General features: G+C 42.3%; 1 protein-coding gene across 9 annotated transcripts in view; it reads left to right on the forward strand.

Annotated features, from left to right (window-relative positions):
- camk2d1 (calcium/calmodulin-dependent protein kinase (CaM kinase) II delta 1) overlaps nucleotides 1-18600 on the forward strand; it is a 99064-nt gene extending 80464 nt beyond the window's left edge. For 4 of the 9 annotated variants that reach the window (XM_035424744.1, XM_035424743.1, XM_035424747.1 and 1 more), the window contains exons 14-20: nucleotides 524-583; nucleotides 2199-2243; nucleotides 5059-5107; nucleotides 12932-13007; nucleotides 13840-13934; nucleotides 14509-14742; nucleotides 16544-18600. In XM_035424744.1, the coding sequence (XP_035280635.1) occupies nucleotides 524-583; nucleotides 2199-2243; nucleotides 5059-5107; nucleotides 12932-13007; nucleotides 13840-13934; nucleotides 14509-14741 (558 nt within the window). In that variant the 3' untranslated portion in view covers nucleotide 14742; nucleotides 16544-18600. The remainder of the gene's footprint in view (nucleotides 1-523; nucleotides 584-2198; nucleotides 2244-5058; nucleotides 5108-12931; nucleotides 13008-13839; nucleotides 13935-14508; nucleotides 14743-16543) is intronic. The other 5 variants (XM_035424749.1, XM_035424751.1, XM_035424748.1 and 2 more) reach the window with 2 other exon arrangements.
- The last annotated feature ends 1266 nt before the right edge of the window (nucleotides 18601-19866 follow it).

Below are 19866 nucleotides of genomic sequence, written 5' to 3' on the forward strand. Positions count from 1 at the left end.
TCTTCGTGACACACAGGAGAATACTGAAGATAAAAGGGAATATACATTCCCTCAGCCCAGCTATGAGATTAAATGTCAGGAGTTTTTAGAGCCAGCAAATCAGACTCAAGGGGAATGTTTCCATTCATGCATTTAAGCAAATTTAAGAAATATTTATGGCAGCATCTTTCTCATGAACAACTTTGAAACACTAATTTCTGTAATTAGTTGTATGGTATCAGTTGATATCTTGGCTTTGTATTAGTATATGTTTTTACCTCTTACATGAAACTGCCCTCAGATTGTCCAGCATCCATCATTTCTTCTCGCATATCACTCGTTTGTTATGCTGCCACAATATGACCTCATGATGACATCATCAGTTTGCATCAGCTAGCAATGCTAATGCTTTCTCTCTGCAGCTGTGGGGATTCTGGGAACATTTCGACATTCCTCTGTGGTCTTTGTTTCTGTCTTTAATCCTGGCTGGGCCCTGAGGTCTCAGGCTTGTCTGTCTCTGTTTTTTCCCTCTACACCCCTGCAGATTAACAACAAAGCCAACGTAGTAACCAGCCCCAGAGAGCCTGTCCCCACTCCTGCACTGGTATTCTGCTCTGTGGCTTTTCTGTGTTTCTGTTCCTTATTATTGTTTCTTTTTTTTTTTAGCCGTGCGTGTCCTTTTAAAATTTGTTGCTTTTTCTGTGGAATGGTGCTAATAATAATGGCAATGGTAATTTTAAAGATGGAAAGCGTTGTGTATTTTTAAGCCAGATGTCGCCGCCATTCGGGGTACTGTTGTGCAGTTTAGTGGTTGTTGCTAGTATTGGTATGAGCAGGTGATTGCCTGCATGCGTTGTGTGGAAGTTGCAGTTGGTTCACTGTGCTGCTGCTTGTCTGGTCTTTCTTAGCCTTTGTGATGTCACTCAGGCGCCGCCACCTCGCCCTTTGTTTTCAGGACCATGGAAACAAAGGGGCGTGGCAAAGAGTTAACTCATCGCTAGTGTAACACAGTCGACCAAATTAGACCTTATTCAGGTTCTCACGCGCCCCAGGATCACTGCTGCCATCTCTGCAATGCATGTGTCAGCCTGGTCTCAACCCAGGTGACCTCCACCCAGGGTGGGCGTTTCATCACATGATCCATGCATTAAGACCTTGAGCAAGATGTGCGTGTTTGCTAACAGAGAGCAAAAAATAAATCCTCTGTCTCTTGGCAACCTTGCTCATGCTGCTAGAGTAAATCACAGTTCGATAGAAGAGGCATGCATACGGATCCAGCTTTAAAATGGAAAGGTTCCTGATATCATCTTTGAAACTTCTGCGGTGCTGAAGTTTTACATTACATTACATTACAGACATTTAGCAGATGCTCTTACCCAGAGAGGCTTACACAACTTGTTTAATTTTTCTGACTGTATGAAGTATTGATTCTCTCTGAGGCCAGACAGTGGGTTAGACTGAGCAAAAAATAGTTTGAATTGGAATTACACACAACAGGTCATTACTGATGTAGTTGGACCTACGCGCTGAGGCTTTCCTTTTTGCTTTTGTTTTTGTCCGTTTGCATCGTGGAGGATGGCGCAATGGAGTGGCTCAGCCTAATCTTCTTTAAACTGCTGTCGAGATTACACAAATTGCAGGGAATGAACTGGATCAATTCTGCTAAATCCCTTTCAGCGTCTACAGTGTCAAGTCACAATGCATGGATCGCCCACAAGCATCTCCCATGACATCTCCAGTGTTTTGATTAAAACCCTATGAGACCCTGTGAAACGCGATTCACGCAGTCCTGGAGAAATGTGCGGGGTGATTAAGCTTTATAAATATAAAGTGTAATTACAGGGTAAGGGCTTAGGAGTCTGAATCCAGGCCATGAGGTTGCCGTGGTGACTGGGGCCTGATGGACAGCAGTGAGTGACAGTGGAAGGGGATGGGGGGGTCTCCTGTCAGTATGCCCACAATGTGCTTGAATAAGGTCTGTTGCATGCTTTGGCTGTAGACATTGGACTCCGGCCTGTAGAAGTGCACCCTTTGGCAAGAGCCACTAACTCGTCAGCTCCCATCCCAAAATGGCCACCCCGTGTCTTCGCTTCCCATAGTGCCTGTTCCTCTTTAGCCCGTCTGTGCAGCACTTAACAGTGAGAGAATGTTTTTTCTTTCTTTCTCTCTCGTCTTTCTTTTTTATGTCCTTCTTCCTCCTCTGTCCTCTTCTTGATCAGGAACCTCAAACCACTGTTATCCACAACCCCACTGATGGAAACAAGGTATTGGAAGATTACATTTCCCCCCCAGCTCACGTGTCTACAAACATGGTGGTGCAGCTTGAAGCTTGTGTTCAGATGCCGTGGCATTGTGGGAAAGATCTATTTGTGTGGTTTTACTGAATGTCTTCTAGTTAGCATGCGGTAGATCGGTTACGTTGTCTGTGCGTATAACTTCATTTTGCTCCCAAAATGAAGTCACTGTGCTAGGGGTGATTGTTACTTGGTCTGTTTTGAGGGTATGGCCTTGTGTGTGTCTGTAGTATCTGTTGTTTCCTGCATGATAAGTGTGGCCTGGTTGCTCTTCTGTTTATCCTAGAAATGTTCTAGTTTGTTCTCATAAAATGGTTGATTTTAAGCAGCATTTCAACAATGTTTTGATAACACTGTGGTTTCATCTGGGAGAGCTTGGTCAAATTGTTTCTTTTCTTCAGTTTGTTATGTTTGCTGTGGATTATGTGGTTAAATCTTTTGTTGATTTGATGTGTGCATGCGTGCATGCGTGTGCGTCAGTCCTTGAGCTTGATTTAGGTTTTTCATCCATAAAATTAGGGTTTGGGTTAGGGGTAGGAAAATGGCTAGCATTAGAGTTGAGGCAAGTTTAAAGTTACAGTATGCATGGGACCCAGGGAAAAAGTAAAGGCAAAGGTTAGTCCTTGATTTGGATGCCCACAGTTTTTTCACTGCTGGGGCTTAGCACTATAGTCTTATGCATTTTCTTATTTTTTCAGTGAAATAAAAAATTTCTTCAAACATATATCCTTGTAGTTTTGTTGTTGAATTCAGCCGTTTTAGTAGAACAGCACCATATTTGAGATGACTCTAGGTCAATTGACAGGGATCCCGGGGTTATGGTTAAAATTAGATTTAGGTTTAGGAAAACAGTAAGCATTATTGATGATGCAAGGGTCATGGGTTATGTTCCGGACCTCTGGAAATATGTTTGTGTGTGTGTTTGTGTATGTGTGTGTGTGCGTAGAAGTAGGTCAAAACATGGTTGTCAGAGGTAAAACACAAAGCAGTCTACTTTACTTTCTATCTGCATTGCATGCACATGTAACAGTGGGCTCAATTTTGTTTACCTGTGGAGCTCCGTCTTCTAGTTAGGGCCACCAGTTTGTCTCTTCGGTTTAGTACTTTAGTCAAATGACCTTCTCAAACAATTATCTCATTTGCACCACGTAATCTCAGTTGATAAAGTAATTGGCACTAATTAAGCAGATACAATGTCTGACAGCAATGTTTTTAGGGACACACATGCTAAATTCAATTTGATTACTTGCTGCCGTGGACGTAATGCAGTAATTTATGGCATGATAAGTTTTGTTAAGAACAGTAGGAAATGCCCACATTAAAAAGGAGAGCAGTTATATAACATTTAATTTATACTAAAAAGTTAAATAAAAAATGTATTCATGATTCATCTAATTTACTAATCATGCTCTTCAATCAAGACTTTAAGTAGAATCGGGTGTCTTAGTGCTGGGCTGAAACAAAAACCTGCACCCACACCAGCCCTTTTTGAATAAGATTGGACACCCCTGCTTTATATGGTTGCATTTCTCTTTTACTTCAGCGATACTCAATCCTGGTCCTGGAGAGCCACAGCGTCTGTTGGCTTTTTGTTTTTTTTAGTTTTTTTTAAATTAAGATCAGCAACCAGTTCAGACCCAAGAATCCAGGTTACCAAAGTGTAACTGTGTAATCAACTGCTGTAGCTGTGCTACTCTGGTGCTGAGTAACAACGAAAGCCAGCAGACCCTATAGCTCTCCAGGACCAGGAGTGAGGGCCACTGGCTCAAAGACATGCCTTTTTGTAGCATTTAAACTTCCATTCCTGTTCACTTTCCTTCCTGAGTCTCCCCATATTAGATAATCTAATTGTTTTTTTTTTTTTATAAATGTCTCAATTAGAAACTCAATTGTACAATTAGTCACTTGACTGTGCTGTTGGAGTGCCTGTGGGAACCCCTGGAGGATAACCATTGAAATACAAGTTTAAATCTCTGTAGGTCACATGATGGAGACAAAATGGTGGTCCTACTCACGGTGTCTGTGCGCAAGTAAGAGGGTGGCAATGCCCATGGAAATGGTCGCACGCCTTGCATGATTTTCTTTCTGGTCACCTGTTTATTCTTGTTCTTGGAGAGATATGCGGTCTTCTGATACTGCTACTTTGGTTTGTACCACAAGAAAATATGATTACTGAGAGCCTAGGATCCTAGAAGCTGACTAGGTTTGTTTTTCTCTCTCTCTCTCTCTCTCTCTCTCTCTCTCCCTCTCTCTCTACACTGAAATTAAAAAACAGCCACGTTATTCCGTTCATGGGAGGCGAATAAATACACTTTAAATAATGAGCCTTTTCAGTGTGGAGTTCCTACCCACGAATGGGTACAACAGCTTGGGCAGGAAGTGAGCCATCTCTCTTGATGGGAAGCGTGCAGCTGTAATCAAAGGAAATGAAAGGCCAGTGGGGGATAGCCCCGTCAGCATTATCTCCGTATGACAAAGCCTGGGGTAATTGCTGGATATTAACACAGGTTACAAAGAGAGAAAGATAAGAGAGATGGCAGAGCAAGGTTTCATTTCCATTCAGGCCAGCTCGGCTCTGGCTTTGGAGACGGCTCACCTGCGTGCCCACTGCTACGCAGTGGCTGTACCATTTGACTCACTCCATTGAACGCAGGTTCTTCTTTTCTGGTTGTTGGAGGGTTGGTGTTTGCTTGTGGTTGAATAAATTATCTTTGCTGAGTCTGTAGAGTTTAATTCAATTGTGTCTCCCCATTCTATTCCCCCTCCCTCCCCCTCCCTCCTACAGGAGTCCTTAGAGAGTGCTAACACCACCATCGAGGATGAAGATGTGAAAGGTAGGAACCCAGAAGCGGTCAGACAGTGGTCCCCTTCTCCCATCTCTGACCATGAACTACTACTTCCTTTCCTCACTGTGATGGGCCTGGCCTGGGGTGGAAAATTATGGGGGTGGGGGTGAAAGTTTGGGCAGTGGGCACTGCCGTCTGTCATAGCTCATGTCCCTGTGTCACCTACATTCTCAGAGCAGTGCTGCTTTGCTTTAGCAGCTTCAGGAACAGGTTTTGCTGCAATTTCACTGCAATTTTATTGAGCTATGTTGCTGGAAAAACAAGTTTTCTGCTCCAGTGCAGGAACAGGCCTGTTTACAACCCACTAAAGATGGAATTTAGTTTTTCATACATTTTGTTTGCATCTTGCCTTGTGTGCATCCTACATTGCATATTTAATATTATGTTAGATGTACGACTCTGCATTTGTAAGGCTCTATACTTGCTTGAATAATGCTGGGACAAATTTAATATTATTCATAGTTTATGGTAATGCTAATTATTTTGCATAATTACAGTATGTTGGCTTTTTCTTTCTTCCTGCTTGTTTGTTCATGCTTGACCTCATCTTCTTAATTCTTTCCTAATTCTTGTTCTTTTTTATTTTAGCTTCTGTCTCTTCTGTTCAGATGTCCACAGCCCTTTAATCCACTGCCACTGCATGTGCTCTACGACTGCTTGTTGCTTAGAAAATGCTCTACTACTATATATGTTCTAAGTTATATGTTCTTATTTCTTTTTCCCTCCTTTGTGAACGTATTAATAATCTACACCTTGTGTCTGTTCTTTTCGTTTCTCATTTTGCATGTTGTTTTGTGTTCGACTTTTCCTTTCCAATATTGTTCAGTGATGAAAAAGAGTGGTTTTTGAATAGCGAAACGTGTTTGCCTAGCAGTGAGGAGATTGTACCGTACGTTTTTTGGCAAAAGTGAAGAAATTTCAAGCACTGGGGTTAGGAACCTAAGTGTAAATCCTGCACGGTGTGAGGATCTGTCTTGTTTTTTACTAGCAGATAAACATAAAAACCCTGTTCTTAATTAGCTAGAAAGGCACAGGGAGCGTTTGAGCAGCTGGTGTCACTGATTGCAGGCTTCAGTCTGGTGAGCTTCAATCCTAGAGTAGGAGGTACACTGCTGTTCCGTTATATTACCTCTACTTTCCTGTAAATATCCAATAGTGTCGACTGAGTGCAGGTGTAAATTGCCCTTATTGTGGCGCCTGATATGCAGGGAAGTAATGTGATGTAATGTGAATGTGATTGGCAGGGCTGAATACATCAGTGGGGCCAACAGTTTGTCTCCCCTCGTTTTCTCGCATTGTACTTCAGTCCTCCGCCAGCTTGAGGTCACGATTACCACAGAGTCTGCTGGTTTTTGTTTTCTCCTTAAGATCAGGCGCCGTTAAAGGCACAAGAAACCAGGTGACCTGGCTTAGATGTGTAATCAACTGCTTTAACTGATCAAGTGCTGTGCTATTTAAGTGCTGTGTAACAATGAAGCCAGCAGACCCTGTGGCTGACCACGACTGGGAAGGAGGACCACATGTTTTTTTTATAGCATTTTTATAGCAGCTTTCATCCATGTTCACTTTCCTTCCTGACTCTCCCCATATTAGATCAACAATCTGTTTTTGTAAATGTCTCAATTAGAAACTCAATTGTGCAATTAGTCACATGACTGTGCCATTTGAGTGTCTATGGGGACCCCTGGAGGATTACCTTTGAAATAAAAGTTTAAATCCCTGCAGGTCACGTGGTGGAGACAAACTTGTTGTTCTGTACATCATATTCTCAATAATAACTATTGTGTCTAATCTTCTGGAGGACATTCCGTGGCATATTGTTCTAGTTACTTTTCAGAATTTTTTATAATGAATCCAAGCAGGAATTAAACCTTTCATGATGCAATACAACATCACTTTATTCGTCCCTCTAGGGTCAATTTTATTATTTCCCCTTCATTTTAAAAGAACGATTCATAAACATGGCCAATTTATTCAGCAGTCACTGAGGAATCTTAAAAACTTGGACCAAAAGAGCAGTGGTCCTTAGCAGAAGGATTGAATGCTCCCCAGTCGTGTGTAATCATACAATAATGGCTCTGTAGTACATGCTAATTTCTGAACTAGGAGCAGCCTGTGAAGTCGTACCATTAATGTACTGGTTTTGTGTTTCGGGTGTGGTTCAGCAGTCATTCCCATTTTAACTGTACTGTGCTGGACTCCTAAGTATATTTTTCTTTTGTTTTTGTATATTTTATTGTTTTTTGTTTTTTTGGTGAATTTCTTTTTATTCCTAACATGGGCCCTGAGACATACTGTCTGGAACTGGTTTCATCCTGTAATGTTCTGTATGTGTAGAGTGTGTATTTGTACATGAATCTTCTGTGATTTACGGCATACTTTCCAAGTTACTCACATGTGGAAAATTCCTGACCATTAACATAGGCTGGGGCTGTAGAGGATGGAGAGCAGGGCTAGAGCTAGAAAATACAGAAAGGTCTTATTGGTGTCATTTTTTTCCCTTCTCCACTAATAGGCAGCTAGACGAGGGCAATTGATTTGTGTGTGGGCCGGCACAATTAGCTACAGTCTCCAGTGGCAGTGTTTGTGTAGGAGTGGGACATTCGCACAGAGCTTCATTAGATCAGACTAACAGCCTTTTCATGCAGATCCGGAGTTCTGTCATCTGGGAGCCATTTTTCCACAGAATTATTGCTCATTATAAATATAGATTTAATATTGTTAAATACATATTACAGAGAACGGATGGGTCCTATTTTACTGAAGGCTTGACTTGGGTGTCAGGGTGTCTCAAAATGTTAGCTTGCCAAAATGAATATTTAAACTTTGAGATTAACACCACTGGAGATATTGTCACATGTAATGGCTGCATATGAACTATAAGTGGAAGGGCTAAATTGACTGGGAAATTGATAAGCTCTCTTCTTTCTTTTTTCCCCGTTCCTTTCCTAGTATTGTGTCATTAATATCGGAAATGCAACTGCTCGTTCACATTTCCTTTTGAAGTCCTGTGTCCTGTGAGTGAAACTGTAGGAGGGTGAATGCTGATTATCTCTGTCTGAATCGCGAGCTGAATAAACGGGAGTGATTGTGCGCTCAGAAAGCTCTGTATCTCGCAAGCCGTCTGAAGTTCATTATTTCGGCACTTTTGTTTTGTTTTTTTTAGACTGCGTAATGCTTGACGGATGCTTTTCAGCTGATCGGCTTGCGTAACGGCTCATCGGCGGGAAACGGATAACAAAAACCAGACAAATTAGGCTGGTATTGTTGCATTTCGAAAAATAAAAAGAGCGGCTGAGTGCGCTAGATTGAGTTATTCAGGTTCAAAGAGCAAGTTGATTAAATGTTTATCTCGCAGCGAATGCAATCCAGGAAACAGTCATTCAAAGGTATGAGAAGAGTTTTCTCAGATTTTTGTCTTGGGTTCCGCCAAGCATCAGTTATACTGACTGACGTTGAGGCAGAAGTAGCATAGCTCTTTCTGCCCCTGAGCCGGAGTGTTGACCCTTGACCTTCTGCGTTCCACAGCGTGTAGAGATGGAAGTTTCCCCCTGCTCAGCACCTGACATGAACTCCTCCAGCTCACGCCCAACAGAGAGCTGCTTGGTGTCGTCCCTCCTCACTCATCCTCTCTTTCATTTACTTTTTTTTCCTTCCTATCTCATTTACTCATTCAGCCATTCACCTCTTCATTCTTTTTTTCCCCACAATCAGCAATTCCGCAGACAAAGCATATCATTGTTCATTGTTCACTGAAGGCTCATATTCATTCCATTCATTTTGGTCTCTTTCTTTCTTTCCTCCCTGTTTTATTTTCTTTTGTACTTCCATTCCTTCCATTCCATTTTCAAATCCTTACCCTCCACTCCCGCCCTCCTGACACCAAAATCCCCGGGGTGTCCCCACCCCCGCTGTCACCCCCCACCTGGTCCCAGGTGCGTCTCAGGTGTACGAACGGGAGCGTTCCAGCTCCTCTCGCTCCTCTTTGTCCTCCTCCACCTCCTCGTCGTGCTGGCGCTCTCCCAGCGTCCACTGGCCCAGCGGAGGGGCCTGCTGCCGCTGCCTCCTCAGGCTGCTCGTCGCCGGCTACCTCCTCACCTTCGTTTGCTCATTTGTTGTGTTTCTCTCCATCAATTCAACAGCCAAATGCGCAGAAAACGCAAACTCAAAGGCCCACTCCCATAGGCCTGAGTCCAGCCAGGCCCCCAGCTCGTCTGTGCAGTGTAAGTCTTACCTGGAGGGGAGAGAGGCTCCTGCTGGTCCCCCTCCCCCTTAATCTGAACCCCTCCACCCACCCAACCACCGAACCCCGGCTCGACCCCGCCCAGGCTTTTCCGTGCCAGTGATGTCATAGGGCAGCGACATTCTAGAATTTGGTGGCTGAACCAAAGTCCTATGCTTCTCTTGCTGCCTGCATCACTAATGCTAATATCGAGCCGCTCCCCAACTCTGGCAAAAACGATTTGTCGATTCAGACGACGCGTTTCGCACCCTGCAGGGGAAAGGAAGCAACCTCCATGCGTCACTGCCTGCGTCTGGCGTTCAGGGGCGTGGCCTGTGTGTGAGCTCATCTGCTCCTGCAAGTTGCTCCTGACCTCTGAGCTGCAGGCCAATGAGGGACGAGTCGTCCTTCAGAACCCAGACTCTGCGTCATTCTGCTGAGCTCACTCCCCCCTCACCCCTTTCAGCTCACGAAACAGAAAAATACCATCTCCCCTTCCCTGGTGTCTCTATCCAGACTGATGGGAATCTACATGCTGTTCCTCTAGCAGTCTTGCGGAGATCTCAGATGATGCCCTTAGGGTGGAAATGAGAGGAGTGTGTCTGCATTTATTGGTTTCGTGTCCCTGGAGGTCAGAGGAAAGGAACTGCTGCTCTGGATTAGGTTTCAGGCCACTCCTCGTTATAAAATGTGACCGTCTGCGATAAGACTGCAGTTTTAAGCACTTCCCTGCAAAACAAGTCTGTTCAGACTGTTTCTATTTAAGGAAAACTTTGGAAACTTTGATAATGGCAAACAGTGCTGATATACTTTGGAAGTCTGTAGAAGCCTAGAGAAGGACTATAATTGTAGTGGCGTGACCTGATTAAATAGGAGGTACAGTATATGCTTCTGGGAATATATGCAGTATTGCTGAGTGTAGTGGTGTATAATGAAGTGACTCTTCTGGAGCTGCCCAAGGCACTTTTAGGCATAGAGATATTTTTGAGGTATATTGTGTACAATGCTGCTGAAATTAGGGATATGTGGAGGGATGGTGGTTCAGGAGGTATATTAGTACTAATGAGTTTGGAGGTATAAAAAGAGCTGACTCTTCTGGAGGAATATACTGTACTGATGAGTTTGGAGGTGCAGAGCTCTGGCTGTATTTAGTGTATAGTACTGATGACATTGGAGGTATTTACAGAAAAGGTGATAATCAGTAATGATTTGGCATATACACAAACTTATATAATTAGATGTTAATGTTCTGGAGTTAAATGGAGGTCATGTTCTGGTTCTGTTGATAGTGGATGTATACAGTTCTGTAGGTATACACTGATGGGATTTTAGAAGTGGCTGTGCTAGAGGTTCTAGAGGTCTGTGAAAGTCTATGAGCTACCAGTTGTGTTTTTCTCCACTTGGTCACTGTAAAGGTGACTCAACATGGCTGTCTATGAGTGAGCTTCTTGCCTGGTTACAGATAGGACAACAGACCATAAACAGAAGGGTAGAAACAGTCTTTTTCCCTTTCCATTCAACAGCCAGTCAAACTGTATTTGTTTTTTTAAACATAATTTACATTGTATGCTCTACATTATACAATATGCTGACTCAATGTAAATATATAGCTTGTAATTCCACTGCAATTTGGATTGGTGCTTCGGTCTGAACCTTTTTTTGAAGTGAGCAATGCAAATATGAGAGAACACCCTCATTCAAACTGGCACCTGTCGTCAGGGCCTAGTCGAATGGAAATGTCAACAACTTTTGAGTAGAATGCTGCAAATGGTCTCCCTCTGTCTCTCAGCAACTGCTCTCTCTCTCTCTCTCTCTCTCTCTCTCTCTCTCTCTCTAACGCACACACACACACTACTCTGTGAGTAGTTCTTTGTGACATCACAGAGCTGAGATTCATGGACGTAGGGGTCTCTTTTGTGTGAAAATGAATTCCATCTCTGTCATGAGAAGCAAAGCTATTAGTGAACTGCAACAGGCCCAGTAATATGTACTACACTCTAATTCATTAACAAAGCCAGAAAGAAAGCGACCATATCTTCTTTTTGTTGTTCACTGTGGTATGAATTCTTTGTTATTATCATGGGACTGAAGTAGTGTATTGGTTTATTGATTTAATTTCTGAGCAAAAAGTGAATTCTTTTAGTCTCAGTGGTCTGCCATTTTGTGCCGTGGCTGTAATGAAATGCACTCGGTGGTGTAGCATTGTCAGAGCTAAAGACTCATTAGGCATTTTGAAATTCTAAGAAAAGCGTGGGGGTGCTCAGACGGCTGTGTCCGTCTGTAGGGCTACGTAGGGATCCAGGAGAGAGTGGCGATGCTGGTGTTTCATAGTGAGTTTGGAGAAATGCGGAGTTTTTAATTTGTTTGAGTGTATTTGGACATGGTTTCTTGCTTTTACCAGAAAACAGACACTAAAGACTGCAGGCATCTAAAATGTCTTGCACCTCATAAAAAGCTTCCATGCTAGCACACTAAGACTGCATTTCATTCTTTGTGAGGACAAAGCCCAGACTGGTGGCCTGCGCAGCTGCCAATGAGAGAGCCTTACTGTGAGATGTCACAGTTCGAGGAAGCCCTGAGTCTGTCAGTACGGTCCATTATCGATCACCCTCATCTGTGAGAGAGGGCTCTCGTGTAAACGTCCCCACAGCGCACGTTTTTCAGCGGCTTCTTGAGTTTCACACAGCCCGAGAGCTCGCTTCCCAGGGCCGCTTTCATCACCTCTCATCGTAGGGCCGCCATGCCGCGGCGATGTTGAGCGAACAGAGCTGAGTGCTCTGTGCTCCGTGGTAGCATGAGGTCTGGATTTTCCCTGGCAGTTATGAGAAAATGCAGGGTGTGTGTGTGTGTGTGTGTGTGTGTGTGTGTGTACATTTTTAAATGTATGAAGTCATGCTAAGGGAATCCTCTGACCACTCTTTCAAATACCCCTTTGTTCGCAGTATGCAGTAGTTATTTTCCGATATCCATTTTTGAGTGATGAAATAAAATAAAACAATAATAGTGAAATAAAACAATATTAACAGTCTTTTGTTTTGTTTGCATTTTATTTTATTTATTGTATATGTTAGGTAATATACACCCATCTAATGAACGATTTGCATAAATGGTGTATAGTAATTGTTAAGATTTAATTATTTATCACGTTTAATATGATTTTTTGCTAAATTATAAGACATTTGTTTATTATCCCTTAGCTTGCGCTCTTAACATTAAAGGTAATCAAATGTTACTTTTTGTTTTTGTTTTCATTTAATTTGCTGATAAGCCACTCATCAATCTGTGAAGCAATGCTCTATGGTAGTGATTTTACTTGCTCTGAAATTGGACGTGATCACAGAGCAATTTGGTGTTCTTTTCGGTACCTTTGACGTCATCTCTATTCATAAAAGCACTTTCAGTTACAATATTGTGAAGAAACGCTACCATACCATGTGACAATGTGATGTGATGTCTCCATTTGTTTTGTCATATGCAATTGATTATTTAGCACACTGGAGGTTCTTTATGAATACAGGGCTGAGTTATGAATTATGAATTCAAGGTGATCCGCTGTTGATTCGGCCTCTGGTCATCTTTTTATTTTGCAGCTCGTAAGCAGGAGATCATTAAAGTCACAGAGCAGCTGATAGAGGCCATCAACAATGGAGACTTTGAAGCCTACACGTGAGTATCCCTCCTCCATCTCCATGGAGACCCCCACGAGGCCCCACCCCTGAATGCGTTTCCCCTGTCCGTCACTCGACCCCAGGAGAGCGGACTGCTCAGAGTGTTTTGTGCATTGCTGATGAACACCTGTTCCTTCGCATAAATATTTAAAATCCGTCAGTGAAGTGGACGAGACCAGAGACACTTATGGATAATATTCAGCATCAGTATGCATTAAGATGCTTTCACATGACAAGAATCAAACGCTACCTTTAATGCCAAGTCAGGCAGTGACTACACATGAGAATAACTGAGTGGCACCAGATGTTGAAACTAGACTTCATCCATCCAGGAAAGCCGTTGGTTTGGAAAACTGTAACAAGCGGTGATATTTGTTGGTTGTCTGTGGTATATGGCTAAATTGTGAACTTTCTTTGTGAGACCGAAAATCCAGAGTTTATCCCAAAATGTTCTTCCATGTTTACACCTTCCTGCTTCATGCAAATGTGTCATGTGACTGGGCATGCTACAAAGGTCACCTTCAAAAAAAAAATCAAAGTTAATTTTGAGCTGTGCGCTGTCAGGTTTAGCGTTGCTGCCAAATTGGGCATTAACACTTCCACCTTAGGAATTTAATGGTTTGACGCCATGTTTGCATCATGTGCATTCAGCTTTAGCGGGACAGACTGTTGGATATTCACACCTTTGTTTATTACGTCCTTATTAAGAGGCTTTGCATACCTACTCTGTCCACTGCTGTATCTGCATGGCTTTGGTTCCTCTTCCTTCAGAGCCAGACTGACCCCGCACCCTCCTTAAAAATGTCACCCTCCTTTTCTCTGTCCCACAGGAAGATCTGTGACCCAGGCCTTACCTCTTTCGAACCCGAGGCCTTAGGCAACCTGGTGGAAGGCACCGATTTCCACAGGTTCTACTTTGAGAACGGTAAACATCACCATGGTGACAGTACTGCACCCAAATGCTTCCCACAACCCTGCCTTAACCCCACCGAGGAGCTGCTTCAGACTGCACATGATATATTATTTTAAGTAGGGAAGGCCAAATGTTGTACAAGGTGTCTCTGATGTCAAAAGTCCCATTTGACTAGTGTGGCGCCAAAAAGACCAGCAGTACTAACTTACTAGCCTATCCTTAAAAGCCACTTTGAAATTATTTTGTTCACTTACTTTGTGTTTATATTTTATATAACTTGCCAGTGTAAGCAGATTTTTTTGTCAAATGTGTCTGTAGTGGGGTTGGAATCTACAGAGTTCTGGCTGTACATCCAGTGTGGTAGGCCTCACTGTCACCATTGTGCATATGAGAAATATTCTTACTGGAAAAAATGCTTTTTATTTAGCTTTTCCTGTGTTTTATGGTCAGCACAGCCAACACATGGCCTGTGTTTTATGCCCAGCCCAGTCACCATATGGCCTGTGTATTATGACCAGCACAGCCATGGTTCACGGCTCAATGCCTTGCTGTGTCTGATATACTGGCTGGCCTCTCCCCTCCGCAGCCCTGTCCAAGGGGAACAAGCCCATCCACACCATCCTGCTGAACCCGCACGTTCACCTGATCGGCGAGGACGCCGCCTGCATCGCCTACATCCGGCTGACGCAGTACATGGACGGCAGCAGCATGCCCCGGACCATGCAGTCCGAGGAGACCCGCGTCTGGCACCGCCGCGACGGCAAGTGGCAGAACATCCACTTCCACCGCTCCGGCTCGCCCACCGTACCGTCCAAGTAAGGTGACTGTGTCCTCCGTCCTCTCCGCCTGCCTGCTCCCCCGCTCGCCAGCACCCTGCCGCCCCTCCGGCCAGCCGCTCCTACTGCCCGCTCTCTCAACCGCCGTCTGCCAATCGGCTCGTCCCTCGGCCTGTTGCTCTGCCTGCTTTTCCCAGTTCCGCAGACCTTACTGAGTGTCATTTCCACACATTTACTGGGCGTGATTTGCACACCCAGTTACTGAGTGTAATAGTGTGATTTGCACACCCAGTTACTGAGTGTGATAGTGTGATTTGCACACCCAGTTACTGAGTGTAATAGTGTGATTTGCACACCCAGTTACTGAGTGTGATAGTGTGATTTGCACACCCAGTTACTGAGTGTAATTTGCACACTTAGCTCCCCAGCCCTCTCTGATTTTCAGTGACACTGAGTTCTTTCAGTGCTGTCTGCATTAGCTTTGAAAGCATTCTGGTTTCGCTGCAGTCACAGTTCAATCTAAATGAACTACAGCCTGAATTTAGTGCTGCAATTCACTGTGCTTAGTTCCCTTTCTGGTTACCCTCTAGCTTCTCTCTCTCTCTCACACACACACACACACATACCCACACAAACACTTTCATCTTTCACATCATTCCTTTTGGCATCAGTCATTCTTCTTATTGGTAATGAGGTCCCTCTGTGGGTAGGGAAGGCGTTCATTCAGAGTCTGCTGTCTGTTGTAGGTTAAATGGCCTCTTGCTGTATCGAGCTCAAAGATATTATAACCGTAATGCAGCCATTACTGATTTTCTGTGTCTGTGTAAATCAGGTGGAGTTAAATTGAAGTACACTTAACTGAAAGATCAATAGCAGGTACCTTGTGGGGTTTATGAATGGATTTGCTCCATTTAGGCCATTCAACTGTTTGTATCCATTAGCTATTGCAAATCCTCAGTGAGAGTGAGTAAGAGTGAACGTGTGTGTGCGTGTGTGTGTGTGTACATGTAAAAAAAAGGATTGGACCTGTCATTTTTGTAATTTGATGAATGATGATTTATTAAGGTTGAACAGTTGCTTTGGGTGCCAGAGAATAGATTATTCCTGTGATATATCCTTGTAATTTTACCACACTGAAAATGCAGTGTATCTACCTGTGTACATAATCAAAGTAAAAGATTTTCCTCCCTATGTAAAGGGTATCCCTTCTTGTGTAAAAACTTAAAATTAAAGGTCCCTATAAGTCAAAGTAAATATCCCTGTTCCATCCCACTCAATGCGAGGCCCCGACAATGTTTTAGATGGCTGGAATGCTCTTTGCCTGACCCTTATTGTATGCACTTTTGTGAGTCACTTTGTATAAGAGCATCTGCCAAATGCCTGAGTATGATGTGAGCGAAGAGGCTTCCCGTATCCCTCAGCTCTGGTCAGAGACGACACGTCTATGTCTGTCTCCTGCTGAGCCAATGTGCCGCGTGATCGTTGTTTTACGGGCTGGCGGCCCTAGCTAGACGCGGGCAGGCTGTGCGTGGCTTTGGTCTGAACACTGCAGAGCGTGTCCAACTCTGTTAGCCCGCCGTTTCACCGCTGACACATGAGCAATTTTCGGTCACAGTGGTCATCAAAACGGTCAGCTGTTTTGCGCCAGGCGCCTTCACAACCGTGTCATGGTTACTGAAGCAACATAGAGGGCTGTTGATAGCTGAAAAAATAAAAAAAATAAAACTGGTCACACATAAAATACAGACAAGAACAGGTCAGTAGCCTCACTGCACTCAAGAGAGAAAGAAATTCGCCAGCCTTGAGAAACAGTGCACTGATATTCTGTTCCTCTCTCTTTTACAGCTGAGAGGAATCTTCAGCATAGAGCGACTCAAGCGAAGACTTTGTGTCTGCTGACTCCTGCCTACCTATCTGGCGTCTGCCATGTCCACCACCCCTCCCAATCACGCCTCTCCAAACTCCGCCCATCTGACCCCAGATTGTTGTTTACACATCACCGCTGGTTGAGAAGCCAGCAGAAAATCATGACGCTGCCATTCTTAATGTTCACCCCGAATCCACCCTTTTTGTGTCATTGTGCGACGCTTTACATGGTCCACTACATGACTAGATGTTTATCAGAGTTGTGTCTTTTTAATTTCTTTTATTATTTTTAAGTCTTTTCTCTTATTTTTTTTGGTAAGTTGTATACATTGTTTTTTTTTTTATTCATACATAGGCAAATGCATAACCACCAGAGCCACTGAGGATATGTGAAGTGTTAAATCACAGTTCCTGTTCATTGTTGAATGTCAACAATATGGTAAAAAATCATTCTCTTCCCTCATTTAATCTCATCTGAAAACAGAACAGTCACCCCTGGTGACTTTTCTGAACCAAGATCACATGTAGATAAGAGTATTCTTTGATTAGAAGCAACCGTGTCAAATTCACTTGCATCAATGCACAAGCTGGACCAGATTGTTCTTCATCGATCAGAATGATCGGTTTCAAAAAGAAAACTTTATCGATCAGGGTTATCTCTGTGGCGTGATACCAAGGCAGTTTGCTTACTTGTGTCATTTCACAGTGATCTGAATTTACTTCTGTTATTTGTATGTGTCAGTTTGAGTGCAATATGACAAATACAGATTTTTAAGAGAAAATAAAAAAAGAGCTTGCTTATGTGCTGGTGATGTACAGATTTTGTGATTGAAGTAAACTGCTACTCTTGCTTACACTTGGAGTATTACCAGTTTCATGTTGACCAGCTGTTTTCTGTTTGCTCTTAACTGGTGTATCAAGTTTACCTGGACTATTACAAAAGAAAAAAATATATATTCTTCAATGTTAAGAAAGAGTAAACAAGAAGCATACATTTTGCTATAATATATACTGTACGTGTTTGCCTATACATTATCACATTAAATACTATTTCTCAAATGTTTTAATGATAATAGAATGTAACATATGAATATATACATATACATATAGCCATAGTTTGGCACATGGAAAGGTGTTTTAAGTCAGACCAAGATATTTATCTTTTTGGTAATTGTGAACTTTATTGGTTGTTGATTTGCTTTTTTCACTTTGGTAAATTTAATTCTGTTTGGGTTTTATTATTATTTTTTAACACTGTGTAATTGATTGGTTTTCCTAATCATATGTGATCCATTTACTTTGGCCCTTCGTTATTGATTGAGTTTGTCTGGGGATACGCTTTGTGCAGCAGCGAAGTATAAAATTCCAATGCATGATCCCCTTTTGACCCCTTACCCCCCCAGCCGAAAAAACATAACCCTATAGCCCACCCCCTCCTAACAAGCACCTTTGGCTAATCCTTTGTATAATGTGGACCTCTGTGTTCGTTATTTGATTTAAGGCGATGTTGTTAATGATGACTTTGATGTTTTATATTTGGGGGAAAAGGTATAGTTATTGAGTCCAATGGAATCACTCAGTTTGAATCATTTTTTGTAGGTAGTGCTTTGCTTAAATATGAGTGTGTCGAGCCATGTCATTTTGCCAATAAAGTTGTGTGGAGATAAGGGGTTAAAAAGCATTAAGATAATCCGTTTTTTTTTCCTGTAAATTGCTGGTGTGACATCATTGTTGTTTATTAAACAAGACTAATTAGATGTGGCATTTGGCATTTTTAATATCTAAGATGGAATATATATTGTAGAATATGTCAAGTTGGTCTTCCACAAGGATTTCTTAGGAACTTGATGCCTGTACTGTCTTCATTATGATGGCACAATAAAGTTATTGTTCTCTCAAAAAACATTTTTCCCCCTCTTCTAAGTTTTGGATAACAGCAGTGCACCATTGGGCATGGTGTATATAAAACATGCCATTAAAGGACTGATTGATATATTTAAGAAATGATAATAAAATGTGTGAATTTTGCTGACCGATGTTTGGTTTTTTATCTCCCTCTGTCATTCACTATATTTTGAATAATTGAATTGATAATCAATAAACTATTTTGGTTATTTTTCATCATTTTAATCGAACAATGCACTAGGGCTAGATTTAAGGTTTTTGGGTTAAGTTAGGGTTCAGCTATTGCTAGGGTTAGGGGTTGGAAAACTGAAAGTGTTAAGGCTGAGAAAGATTATGGTTATGTTCAGGAGCTTGGGAAAAGGTGAGGACAAGGTTTAAAGTTAAATACTTTTTTCAAAATAAATGAATTCAATGTAATTATTTGTACTTATTTTATTAAATTGATTATGTTTCAGTTTATTATTTAAATTTTTTAAATCAGAGAAAGAACTTCTAGGGGTAGAATTAGGTTTTAAGATTCAATTTAGGGTTCTGCTAATGTAAGGTTAGGGTAAGGGTTAGGAAAACAGTGAGGGTGAGGGTTAAGACGAGTTCATGGCTGTGTTCAGCAGCTTGAAGAATGGTGAGTACATGGGTTGTTAATGATTTTGAATGAGCCAAATATTTTCTATAGTAGCATGCGTACTTATGGCCATTTGAAAATCTGCAATGAATGCATATTTTTTCAGAGAAAACCTTTTTAAATGACCTCAAACATATTTTGCATTTCTTTTATTTTATTCATGTTATTTACCGTGTTTTTCATCCATTTTAAATGGGTTTTCTGAAGTTTTCGACGGTATCTATGGCTTCAATTAGGGTAAAGAGCTTAAACTAGGGTTAGGTTCAGGGAACCTGTAAGCATTAGGACTGAGGAGTGATTAGTGTTAGCGTAGGGTTGCCATTAGGGTTAGGGTTAGGATATGGAAACAGTAAGTATTGAGGTTGCGGTAAGTTACGGATTCACGAGCAAAAAAAAATCCCATATTTGAGAAGGCCTGTAATTAGAGTTACTGTTAGGTTGAGGAAAACAGTAAGCGATGTGAGGCAAATTTAAGGTTATCATCAGTGGCCAGGGAAAGGTAAGGGCAAAAAAAAAATCAACCATATCTGTGAACGCTCTCCTGCTCCAGTTTGTCAATTTTATACTCCTACGTATTCAAATTTACATATTCAAATTTTTTCCATTTGTGTAACAGCCCTAAAAAGCCATTGGGGTTTGTGTCAGATGTGATGTTTTGCGATGTATCCAAGCGCTCTGCCTGTGTGCTATCTTAGTACAGCCACATGGAGGATGGCAATCTCACCTCTGAAGCATAGCTAAGACTTCAGGGAAAATCCATACAAAAGGAGCAGAT

This window comes from Anguilla anguilla, chromosome 7 (assembly GCF_013347855.1).
Source record: "Anguilla anguilla isolate fAngAng1 chromosome 7, fAngAng1.pri, whole genome shotgun sequence".
In the NCBI taxonomy this organism is placed as follows: domain Eukaryota; kingdom Metazoa; phylum Chordata; class Actinopteri; order Anguilliformes; family Anguillidae; genus Anguilla; species Anguilla anguilla.